Source organism: Urocitellus parryii, chromosome 8 (genome assembly GCF_045843805.1).
Source record: "Urocitellus parryii isolate mUroPar1 chromosome 8, mUroPar1.hap1, whole genome shotgun sequence".
In the NCBI taxonomy this organism is placed as follows: Eukaryota; Metazoa; Chordata; class Mammalia; order Rodentia; family Sciuridae; genus Urocitellus; species Urocitellus parryii.
This window is the reverse complement of record NC_135538.1, coordinates 8,744,973-8,757,211: the sequence shown is the minus strand read 5'-3', so window position 1 is coordinate 8,757,211 and position 12,239 is coordinate 8,744,973. Positions and strand designations below refer to the sequence as shown.

Sequence of the window (12,239 nt, the reverse complement as noted above, 5' to 3'; positions counted from 1 at the left end):
GTAGGTCCAGGACAGGGTGGGAACAAACAGGGCAGAGCCACAGCTCCAGGAGCCCATTTCCCGTCCCCCGCTGCCTGTGTAGACCTAGAACAGTGAGCAGGAAGAGATCACGTGTGTGGCACCTGCCTTTGCCTACTCTTCTAGAGGCACTCACTGGGCCTGCACAATGCCCCTGCCAGGTGGCTCTGCCAGCCATCTTGTAGCTGAGAAAAGAGACTCATGCGGAGATCTGCTCAGGTTCACACACACACACAGGACTGGGCCTGGGCTCCGGCTCCTCAGACTTCTCTCTGGGCTAATAACAAACTGCTAAAGATAAAAAGGCTTTTTTGGTTTTCAGAGTCCCAGCTGAAAGACAATCCTGCCTTTTCCATGCTGAATGACTCTGATGATGATGTGATTTATGGGTAAGTCACTGTCCTCTGAAGGCCATCTCAGGAGCATCTCCATCTGGCTTTGTAGTTATTAGTCTAAAATTCCATTCGGGGTGTTAGGAAGTCACCTGGCTTTCTGTTTCCACATGGTCCGAGCTTAGATTTAGCAGTGCCTCTTTGTGCACAAGGCTGGCAGTGCATGGTGGGCCAGGAGGAAAGGGGCTCAGTGGTGAGGAGTGGCAGGAGGGGTGGTGATGGAACACCCGAGGGAAGCTGTGCAGTGGGTTCTTCCAGAACAGTGAGGTCATGAGCTCTCCAGGTAGAATGGTCAAAGGTCTCTTTCACGACAGGAGTGACTATGAAGAAATGCCCCTGCAGAACGGCCAGGCCATCCGGGCCAAGTACAAGGAGGAGTCCGACAGCGACTGAGCTCCAGGCAGTGGGCAGGGCGGCCAGAGGCCGGCCGCCTTCCTTCAGTGACCATGTCCTGGCCTCCCTTCGACCTGCTTATGTTCAGACTTTCTTATAAGCAAGGTTCCCTGTTCCTTATTTGTTTACATATTTTTAAAAGAAAAACCAAACCTTGAGAGAAAATTTATATGTTGGGTCACATATGCTCCTTATATGGGAAAAGGCTGATAAAAAGCAGAAAAAGCCAAATCCTTTCTACAGATTTCAGATGGGAGAGCATGTTTTCAGTGGTGAGAGATTACCCATTTTTAGTAGTTACGCACTTTGTTTTTTAAAATAATTCAGTAATTTTGAGCCATGGGAAACCTTCCTCTTCCTTCCCTCTATTTCCTATGGTACCTTTTTTTTTTTTTTTTTAACTTAAAGTGAAGCCTGTTTCTGTGGCCACTCAGCTGGGCAGTCCTTCCCTGGGCAGTGGTCAGGGCCCTCGATTCCCCAGACCCTGGAACCTTCACATCTATTGCATTGGGTGAGCCATGTATAGCACATCTCACTGGGGAAAGGCAGGGGCCAGGCTCCAGCCCTTCACTGCCACTGAAGCAGAGGTGACAGTGACAACAGAAGTGAGTTCTGAGGAGCTCTGATAAGCTGAATGAGAAAGGACAGTTGCAGGTCACCAGCTCTGTGGGTGAGGTTCTGTGCCATGGTGCTTTCCCAGGGTGTGTGCGCACACTGTACAGACGTGGAGATGGGCGGATATCCCTGTGGTCGGGGTAGACAGCAGGGTAGCCATTCTTGTTCTAATAAATAGTTTCTGCAACTTAGTTGAACATGAAGCCCCAAAGAGCTTTATTTTTTTAAATAAAAGCTACATGAATGATTGTTATAGATTCTTTATTGCCAAAAAGTTTTTCAGTTTCCTCTTTGGGAACTAGATGAAAAGAAAGTAAGAGATTTTAAATGGCTATGGAAACACATCTTTGGGTAGAGGTAGCTTGTTTGGAAGTCACTCCCTGTGCTCCAGTGAGTCTCACAGTGGCCAGGTGAGCAGATACATTGCCCCATGGAAAATAGACATCTCTGGTGCTGGCAAAGCTTGGGCATCAGAGGTCTCTTCCTTTCTGTCAGAGACAGTTGATGTTCCCTTGCTCCTCCTGGCCACACACAGTTATGTCTGTTAACAGTGATAACTATGACCATCCCCCATCTGCTGCCATCTTGGCCAACACAGAGGCCCAGAAGTTGCTTGTCCGGCTCTCCAGGCAGCACCTACGGTCCCTTCATCTATGCACCAACTCTCATATTTCCATCCAGAGCCACAGGTGACAGTCCACCTCAGGTGGTACTAGGACCTGAGAGATGCTTGAAGGACACTATGCTTTATGACTTCCTTTTTAAACTTTAATGATAATGTACTTTATGGATTTTATTTACTTTGTTTTTAAACACCTTGTAAATATGAATGTTTGAAAACAATTATTGCAAGGGTATTTCAAGTTTACATGATTTTTACATCTGTAATGCTGTGATGACTTTTTGATTCTGTATACTGAAATGTTTGTTACCAAATTTTACAATTCCTACTGAGACTACTCCAACTATAATTTTATGTATATTGATAAAGACTGACTTGTGCTGATTAACATATTATGTAATGTAGTTTGTTTTAATCATTATAAAAGGATTATCCATGATTTGGAATGCTGTTATCAGTAAATGTAAGATATTGAGGTTTACCCATAGACAGAACTTTTTTAGGCTTGTCTTTGTCATGTAGTGATTATAAACTGATGGCTAATATTGTCACACACTGATTCTTCATGGCATCAATGAAAGAAAGTATGGGAGTATTTTTTATGTTGTAAACAAGAAAAATATTAGTACTTAAGGGAAAATGGTTGCTTATTAAATCATGCATTTTTTTATTTTGCTTTCCTGGGTGTTATATTGACACATTATATATTCCATGTAAAAATTTGCTTATAAAGCACTAAACATGTAGAATATGTGCCATAGGTATTGGGTTAAAACACTAAAGTCTGCCAGAAACTTTTGATAGTAACAAAATTGTTTTTCTAAGAGGATAGTAAAGTTTTGCAACCTTAAATTATAAATGGGCTGACTTTAATGCTTTCATGATAATGGATTAAATAACATCGTCTCTGGGATTTTTTTTTTATATTGGTCCAGTCTAGGGGAACTTGGAAGATGAACAGAGCTATTTCCTGGTTTCCCTAGGGAAAGCTTCATTATCCACATGGATAACAGATCTGCTTGATTTATTATTAAATCATTCCAGCAGCGAAGTGGTGCCATTCTCTTTCTAGAGAAGGGGATATATGAACTATATTAAAGGTTTATAAGGTGATGACTATACATAATTACAGACTTCAGTAAGTTAGAAAAATTGTGTAAACTCAGCGCATTAGCTGGACAGGTTACAAGACAAATGTCACCAGCCTCAAGTTTTTGATGAACTGTTTATTGAAGGCATAGTTATGATAAAGGTTATAATGTGGCCAGTACCTTATTTCCCGAATCATTTTCACAGGAAAAATATACCCACAAAAGGGATCATTAAAAGAGACTACTCCATGAACATTTGTTAAAGATCAGATAAAGATACTAAGGTGTATTTGTGTATTTTGAGGGTTTCAGAAACCAGTTGCCTTAGAGATTAGATTTGGGGGGGGGGCGTGAAAAAAGAAAATATAAGTCTTTTCTTCAGGCCAAAAATCTGTGACATCCTGTTGAGCAGTTTATCTTGTCTTGGGGTTTTGGATGCACTGGTGTAATATACACTATGAAAGGGTTTTCTGCTACTGAAAACTTCCTTTTTACAAAAAAAAAAACAACCTGTAAATATTTGTAAAAATGAAACACTGAACTTTTAAGGTCAGAAAGAAAGAACTATGTATTACACTTTGAAACTGTCAGTGGAGCACAGTGCTCCTGGCCACCTGGTCAGAGTGGATGTAATCAATCAGGCAAATGTCAATAAATGTTTATTTATGGCAAACTTACTATTTGGGAATGGCCTTATTCGGTTTAATTTATTTTTAGCTTTCAATCCTTATATGTATCTTGATTGTTTGCTCTTTTAGACATGTTTGGCCTTTTAGACATGAGTGTTTTAGTACAAGGGCTTCCGCCCGCCCCATTTCAGGAGATAGACACAACAGTGTTATGATTACCATGTCTGACTACTACCACATCTGTGGCCTGTGGGAGACCTACGAAAAAGACAACAGACACCTGGGCTTTGGGCACACCCTTCTACTTACTTAGACATATGACTTTAAAATCATATATTGGCTTAGCTGCATAATGGCTGTGGACACAAAGTGACCAACTGTGAAAGCATTTTGTAAGCCCTCAAGTACTAAAACACTCTGTGATTGCTACTGAAAAATAACATGGGAGTAAAGATGTAACGACACAGCTTTGAGCCAGGTGTCTGGCTTGCCCACCTCTCTCTCAGCTTCCAGAAGCTGGCAACTTAGGAATAAGGGATGCGATGTTCGCAGAAGATCTAACCAGAACCCAGCAGCACTGTCAGCATCCTGGTCCAGTGGGTGAAAGCAACAAATCCTCCTCTTGGGGAGGACCAAAGTACAGAAGCAACTGTTTTTATTGATGCACCAAGGCATTTTATTTGTATGTATCGCATCCCTAGAAAAAGAATCCCAGGACTTTCCCTCCTGTTTTCGTCATCTTGGTCCATGCCAGTGAAGTTTTCAGTCCAGTGAACTGAAACGGACAAGGTGGCTGGAGATCTCCCTTTTCCTAGATAATTTGGGGCTTGTCACTGCCTGCTTGATTAACCTGCCTGTGAACATTAGTGATTTCGAGTTCACCAATGGACTCACACTTCATGGTCACAGTAAGTAACCAGTGGCTGACCTTGGATCCCAGCCTACCAAGAACCTGGCCTCACCTCTCTTCCCAGCATTGTTGATGCTCTGCTCTTGGGAGCACCTCCAACACACTCAGTGCACTCTCAGGGTGGCAGAAGAGCCGAAGGCAACTTTCCTTTTGTGAGTCTTACAGATTTCTGAATGCACTAACCCAGTATGAAGAATTTGTGACACTAATATAATTATGAAAAACAGACTTGAAATTTGAATAATTTATTATTCTAACAAAAGTATAAAGTATGGAAAATTAGTGTATTTGAATCATTTCAGAGAGTAAAGAGTTTCCCACTAGCAGATTTCAGTTTTTAGCACCTTTGAAAAGAAATAAGAGTTAAGACAAGTGGCAATACAAACTCCAGTCTACCTACAGAATTATTCATCTGATTTCGGATATGCAGTTCATATAACAGTGCAGTCATTTGGTTTATTTGTCTACGTTTTGAGAGTGCTACAAAACACAAGAGAAAGATGTTCACCGAATTCATGGTGGGTTAGAAAATAGAAAAGAAATGTTGAGACAAAAGAGGTCACAGGCTGGACAAAGAGGTCAGATGGACAGTCCAAAGGCGCTGACAATGCAGTACATGGTCTTGTTCTCCCATCGCACAGTGCAGCTCCCTGGTTGGTGGGGGGAGAGGAATATCAGCACTGAGAATGAGGAAACTAGGGGGGCTGTTTCTCCCACCAACGCCATTACTCCAGTACCCACCTCCTTATGGTACACAGATAAAGAAGGCTGGCAAATCTCCATAACAGGTAGGATAACTTGTAAAGTTATGCCTTGGAAGACACAACACGCCCAAGCACACAGTTCATCAATCACTCCTATAATATATATTATTTTAAATAATATATATCTCAGCATGGTCCAAGCAGGTACTTGAAATTTTTTCAAGGAAAAGGCACAACATGACCTCACCAATGTGGTTGAAAAATCATACCATCAGTAGAGCTGTCCCAGAAGCAGGAACTTGCCGTGTGTAACCCAGCTCCATTCTTTTGCATAATTACACAGGTCACTTAAATTAAAACAAAGAGTTATTAGAAAAATCTTGGCAACATAAATTTCATTTTTCCCACTTTTAATGTATGTACATAGATCATGTGATCGATGTTCATAGTAAAAATGACAGGGGTAGACTGCCTTGTCCTACTCTCTTTTGACAAATTACATACTTCTCTCTTTTTTAAATATTTAATTTTTTTTAGTTATAGGTGGACACAATATCTTTATTTTATTTATTTTTTATGTGGTGCTGAGGATCGACCCATTGCCTCCCGTATGGTAGGCGAGTGCTCTACCTCTGAGCCACAACCCCAGCTCCATACTTCTCTTCTTTTACAACATAACTTGTTCTAAAAGTTTCCAGACAGATGTATACCTTGAAATTGTACCAGCAGCCAAACAGGCCAGTGACCTATTATGAGGAACTTTCTTTGAAGTTAGGCACTAAATTGCCAAGCTACCTCTCTTTTCTGGCACTGGACACACCTCTGATCAGTATTTAAAGAACCACCAACAAATATATGAGAAACAAAAGTCTATTACCGATATATTTAAATGGTTTTCCCAGCTTGGTGAGTTGGCTTAAGGTTTGTTCTACGACATTTGTAGTCCACTGGTTGACTTTGCTGTGCTGGTAAGCATTACCACCGATGGCACTTTCTATAGCCTAGAGAACAAAGCACAAGGAGTCAGCTAAAGAATGCCCCAAACACATTCCAGTTAGTAACCACAACAGACCATTCTAGGAGCTAATGAAATAATATTTATGTAAAATGCAAGTTTATTCTTAATTACAAAGATTCGTTCATTTATAGGGCTAAAGAACAGCCCTTACATGTCAAAACTTAAACATTTGCGACGACATTGTTTATTTTGAACCTCCCTCTTCTGCGCTCTGTTCTTCTAGGGCTGTTCTAGGATAGGGCCCACTGTCCCTGCTCCTGCTAGTAAGCTTACTGCTATGAGATTCCCGTCCTGTGGCTTTCTGGATTCTTCCCTGTCAGCTCCCTTTCACACTGGCCTATGTGCCTTTCTAATCTGTTGTGCTAGAAACCAGAAACCTGAGTTTCTTTGACAGTTATAACCTAAAATAAAAGTAACATTCAGTGAGGGCCTGTTCCATCCTCAGACATACAGAGAGAGCCAACAGTCCAAGGCTTGCAATGCAGGTGGTGGTGAAACAGCACCAGGTAACAGGTGGTTACCTGGCCAGCGACCAGGCTTCTGAGGAATAAAAACCTACAAAGGGTCACAACCTCATTCCGCCCCCAACTCTTCCTATCTATCCAGGGCTCGCTCTATCTATCTATCTTCCTATCTATCCAGTTGCTAACAGCTCCTGGTTCCTCATCCACTGCCATGTCTGCTCCACCTAGCTCAGAGTATGTGGGGGTCCAGCAGTTCTGCTTTAGGGGGACTAGGGCATTATAGACCTGGAAACTGTCAAAAAAAGGGAAGACATTGTTCAAGTCAAACCTCTAAATCTGGCAACTCTACACACACTCTGAAATTCACTTTTTCAGGGAGGGGGAAAACCCCTCCTTCAGGTTTGGACCTGTCCAAATTATAACTTGTCATTATTTAAAACAGCTTGAATAGAGAATGAACCTGTTACCAGGGCAAAAATGCCACTGAGGCCAGTGATACACTGGCCTTATTCACCCCAGGCTTCTTTGTGGGGTGGTGACCTAGACTTTCCATTGTTCTTGCTCCCTGGTGAGCAAGTCAAAGTTAATTCAAGAAACAAGGAGGCAACATTAGAACCTAACAAGCCTCCACTTTTCCCAGTTCCAGTCTAATTTACACCTTCCTGCTCCCACCTGTCAGAAAAACAAATTGTTAAAGACCCCACGAAGAAATGAGAAAATCATGCCTGATGTTAAATAATGTATATAGTAAAAGAGAAAATCACTTTGCATTTGGATACTTTTCACAAAAACAGGTTGTGGTTCTTTATTACTCCAGCATTAGTCGATAATTTGCATTAGCAGTAAATTAACATATGAACCCTTAAATGGTACCCTTAGAGTTAGATTACTGAATGACTTTCCCTTAGCCAGTGGCTCAACATCTGTGCTCCATCTTACCTAGGCAGGAAGTGACTAGGAAAACCTTTTTGATTTCATTACTGTCCCAAGAGTCCCCAGCTCTGCACCCTGCCACCCCTTCTCACACTCCATGCTCAGCCCCCACAGCTGGAGCTTCTGCACACGCTGTCACAGCCCAGAGGTGGTGTTCCCATTTTTCCACTGTGTTAACCCCAATTTAGGTTGAATCCCCTTGTAAATGCTCTCACAGCACCAAGTCCTGTGGCACTGTGCACACAGGAAATGCAAGCTCCAACGTCCCAGCACAAGTATCTGATAAGCCGTCCCCCCACTGCAAACTCCAGGAGGGTGGGTCAGTCCCTGGCTGCTCCCTCCACGTGTACTTCTCATGAATGAAGGCAGTTCAACATCCCTTTTGTGTCCCATCCTCCTCATCCTTTAAGGGAGAGACTATTCTGCATAACAATAATGTGGGTAGTTTAGGAAGGTAAGAAAAATAACTGACTAAGCCCCAAACTGCATCACCAGTTCTTAACTCAAAGTTGTTAAATTTCCTTTACATTCACTCCCATTAAACACTAGAAATAGTTATTTGTATGCCATGAATTTTCTATGCTAAAAGGTCATAGAATTTAGCCTTGGTAACATTTAGTAATATGCCACATAAAATTTCCTGATTTAATGCATATAATTTACACAATATTGGAATAATTCTGATCTAAATAATAATGAAGGAAAAAATGTTATTTGAAATGCCAGAACACAAAGGCTCAATAACTGCTGAAAATATTCCCAAATATTTAACTTATATAGTGTTTTCATTCATAAAAGTCATTAATCAAATGCTTAAAAAGAAAGCATTTCTCCTCTTACCTCTTTGACAATGTTGCTCACTTCATCAACAACAAAAGCAGTCTGTGAGGGAAGAAAACTTAGATAAGTTTGATTTATTCAAAAGATGTTTCTATTGCATCAATAAATGCAAATTTAAGTAACAAAATATAGAAATGAAGATTTTAGAAGTTATCTCACCTAGCCTGTTCACTTTACTGTGGAATGCATTACAAGGAGACTCAAACATTAAGTGGTCCTTGAGCATCACAGAGCCAGTGACTGCAGCTGCAGGACTAGAACACATGTATATAATTTAAAGGTTCTGTTGCTATTGTTTGTTATAATCATGCTACAATCTCAGATCCCGCTTTATGTCTGATCTAGAATTTGATCTCCCATTCAATTGGCTGGTAGGATCATTAACCAGTATAGATGGTTACTGCTCAATTTTTTAAATATCTTTATTTTATTTTTATCTGGTGCTGAGGATTGAACCAGTGGCTCATGTGCACAGGCAAATGCTCTACCACTTAGCCACAGCCTCAGCCCAACTACTCAATTTTTATATAAATTAATTGATGCAACTTAAGCAAGCCATTTAAAAGATGTAATTCTCTCTTCCCTAATGTAAACTGATTAGGAGGCCTAAAACTCAGAGGTTGGTTTTGTTTTTTTAAAGCCACTATTAACCATAAAATTTAAAATGATGGCACTATCTCTGGATAATGATTTTTCTGAATGCTGTACCACTTCACAACCAGCTGACTGAGGAGGTGGGCTGTCAGCAGCAATCTAGTCCAAAAGTATTATTTCCTTTTCATATATGGCAGATTCATAGTTACAGGTCATCCTGAAAATAACATCAGTCAGGAACCTGCCTGCCAAGGTGCTTCCTCACAGGAGAATGAGCAGTTAAAGTCACTGTTGAGTCCTAGGAACAGTACTTAGTTCTGGATATGCCTCCTAGAGGACAGCCCCAGGGACCCTCAGTCAGAGTGCTTCGCAGGTGGAATAAGAGCATCTAGCTCTGCTGTGGCAGGGAGTTTTCCTCCCTGACTGTCTGGTGACCATTTGGGCTCTGCCCTGTTCTAGTGATGTCTCTTTCTTTTCACTAGAAATAAGAGCTGGTTGCCCAAAGTGTATCTTTGCTATACTCAGGAAAAGTCAGACTTGGAAACAAACCCAATCACACCAAGTTAATGAAGATGTGCAGTATCTTGGAGACCAAAACATTTCTGGAAGTTTAAAGGACCCTTCCAAGAGATTACAGTGATCCTAACCATAACGTAAAGTCCTGTATAATTTTAGATAAGGTTAAAGTATGCCAAGGGTAGAGGAGATTTTAATGAACTTTTAGTGGAAAGTAGAGCAGGTGTATTGAATCCACTGGACAGTTTCAACTTATATGAGAAAAATGAATGAGTTAGGAGTAGAATCCACATGAAGTTAGAGGATATGCAGAAAAGGCTTCTTGAGAGGCTGGTAGGACTAGAATGGCCAATTTAGTAAACACCAAGACAGTCACCGTCTCATCCAACCAGGTGCTCCCCTTCATTTTACAGACATGCCACTGCACTCTGAAATAATGAAGCCACCTCACTATAAAAGCCAGAATCAGAATGCATTATTAAGGGTTTCTTCACAGTACCCCCCCCTTTTAAAAGGTTTACTCAATGTTACTATTATACAAGCCATTTTCCAATCCTATATTAGTTGGTGGTTTACAGGGAAAAGCTTCTTTGCTCATGGCTTCTGAACCCTGGCTGCTTAGGATTATCTACTTGGTTGCTAACCAACATTCAAACACTGATGGCATTGCTTTAAAAGTTACTGCCAGGAAACCAGATGTAACAAACTCTAGGCTCAGTCCTTAAGTTTTATTTACCTATCAAAACATTCCTGGTTGAAATGTTAAAAAATGGCAAAATACCAAACCTTACCAAATTCATGTTTTTATTTTTGACAGGCTGCATAAAACATAGAGCTCTATTTGAATTTCAGCAAGGATTATTTGGCAAGAAGAAATAAGCAACTGTTCTATCTGCTTTTTCCTGAATGCTTGTCAGTTTGAAGAAAAGCCATCACAGCAGCACACCTTACAATGACTACTGCGTGACAAACGATGGTGTGCTTTGACCCTCCTTCTTGGAGCAGGAAGAGACTCCCCCCCCCCCCCCGACAAGAATGGACTATTAACCTCTCAAACTCATACTATAATGGAACGTACTCCTTCGCGGCGGCCTGGGTGGGAGTGAGCGCTGCGGAACTGAGACAAAGGCAGGTTCTCCTATTTGCACGGGTGCACACCAGTCCCTGACTGAAGGGCCTGGGAGGTGGCCCTGTGCGCCCCTGTCACGCACGCAGGACACCCTGGCGTCCGCTACAATGCCAAGCTCCAGTCTTCCAGCCTCGACCGGAGCGCTCCCGGGGCCGGGCGGCGGAAGACAGGGCCGAGCGAAGTCGAGCTCCCGGAGGCGCCAGGACGCTCCCTCGGCGGCCCTGGGCGCCGGCCGCGCGGGAAGGAGTCGCAGTCCCGGCCTCCCGCGCCCCTCCCCGCCAGGCAACGGCGGTGGAGCCGGTGCAGGTTGCGGCGGGGCGACACCGGCGCTCGTCCCACCCCTGCGGCCGGGGAGGGACGGCCACAGCCCGGCGAGCCACCGGAGAAACTTAGCCAAGACTCCCCAGGCAGGACCGCGCCACCACGCCCAGGGATCCACCCTCCGGTCGCCCCCCGGGCGCTTACCTCCTCGGCCGCCTGGAAGTCTTCCATCTTTCCTCCAGCTCGTCGCCTCCGCCGCCTTGAGTAAGGCGGACTGCGCAGGCCCACTCAAGCCACGCCCACGCCCACGCCCACCGACGCCTGCGTCCGCCCGCTCAGGCCCCGCCCACCTGTCACACCCACCACGCCGACCCACGCCCACGCCCGACGTCGGGCCCCGCCCCTCCCAGCGCCGCGCGGGCTCGAGTGAGGTCTGAGCAAGCCGCTGGACCCGCCGCTGGGGGCCGGTCAGTCCTTCGGGACGTGATGGTTTCCACGCGAACCGGTCAGGGTAGCCTAGCAGCTCACTAAACCGCAGCAACGGGAGCCAAACAAATGTACAAAAGCAAGTCAGGGAGGGGAAGCGTCGCCGTGGCGCCCGCTCCAGCTCGTACTGTGTGAATTAATTGGAGCTTTCAAACGGGCCCAGACAACTAGCAGTAGACTGTAAAGTGACTTCTGAAGGTAAGGCGTAATGTGAGAGGTTGGTCACAGTCCCTTGGGAACCTAGGATTAGGATAGTTGTCTGAACAAAACCTTGGAGAGGTAAATTCCCCATATCCAGTAAATGAGAATTTTTCCTCTAGGTACCGTGTGAAAAAACACTTTAAGTGGAGAATTTTGTGAAATGCAGCACGCTCCCTGGCTTCCTTAGCCATAGTGAACTAGATGCAGACTTGACGTGTCCAGAGGCCTCTGTGGAGAGGAGCAACATCACCGAGCTCTACAGGGCTGGGTGTGCGCCTACCGCATGTACTCCAGGCTTGGACTTTTGACTTTGGAGGCTGCTTGTTCTGGTTTAAACAAGCACTTGAAGTTGAATGGTCACTCCTTACTTCTCCAAAGCCCTGCTGCTGGAACCCACTAACCGTCCTCCTGAGAAGAGCTGAA

General features: G+C 43.7%; 2 protein-coding genes across 2 annotated transcripts in view; one reads left to right on the top strand and one right to left on the bottom strand.

The window, feature by feature from the left end:
• Positions 1-4,749, top strand: part of Tmem181 (transmembrane protein 181) — a 39,960-nt gene extending 35,211 nt beyond the window's left edge. Inside the window, exons 16-17 of the mRNA XM_026393833.2 lie at positions 341-407; positions 725-4,749. Of these exons, the coding sequence (XP_026249618.2) occupies positions 341-407; positions 725-803 (146 nt within the window). The 3' untranslated portion in view covers positions 804-4,749. The remainder of the gene's footprint in view (positions 1-340; positions 408-724) is intronic.
• Positions 4,750-4,899: 150 nt separating this feature from the next.
• On the bottom strand, positions 4,900-11,421 carry Dynlt1 (dynein light chain Tctex-type 1). Its single transcript, XM_026393834.2, has 5 exons — positions 11,334-11,421; positions 8,630-8,671; positions 6,252-6,375; positions 5,644-5,721; positions 4,900-5,320 (listed from the first exon to the last, which is right to left on the bottom strand). Exons 1-5 carry the CDS (start codon positions 11,358-11,360, stop codon positions 5,250-5,252), a joined length of 342 nt encoding a protein of 113 aa, XP_026249619.1. The 5' UTR covers positions 11,361-11,421; the 3' UTR covers positions 4,900-5,249.
• Positions 11,422-12,239: the final 818 nt, after the last annotated feature.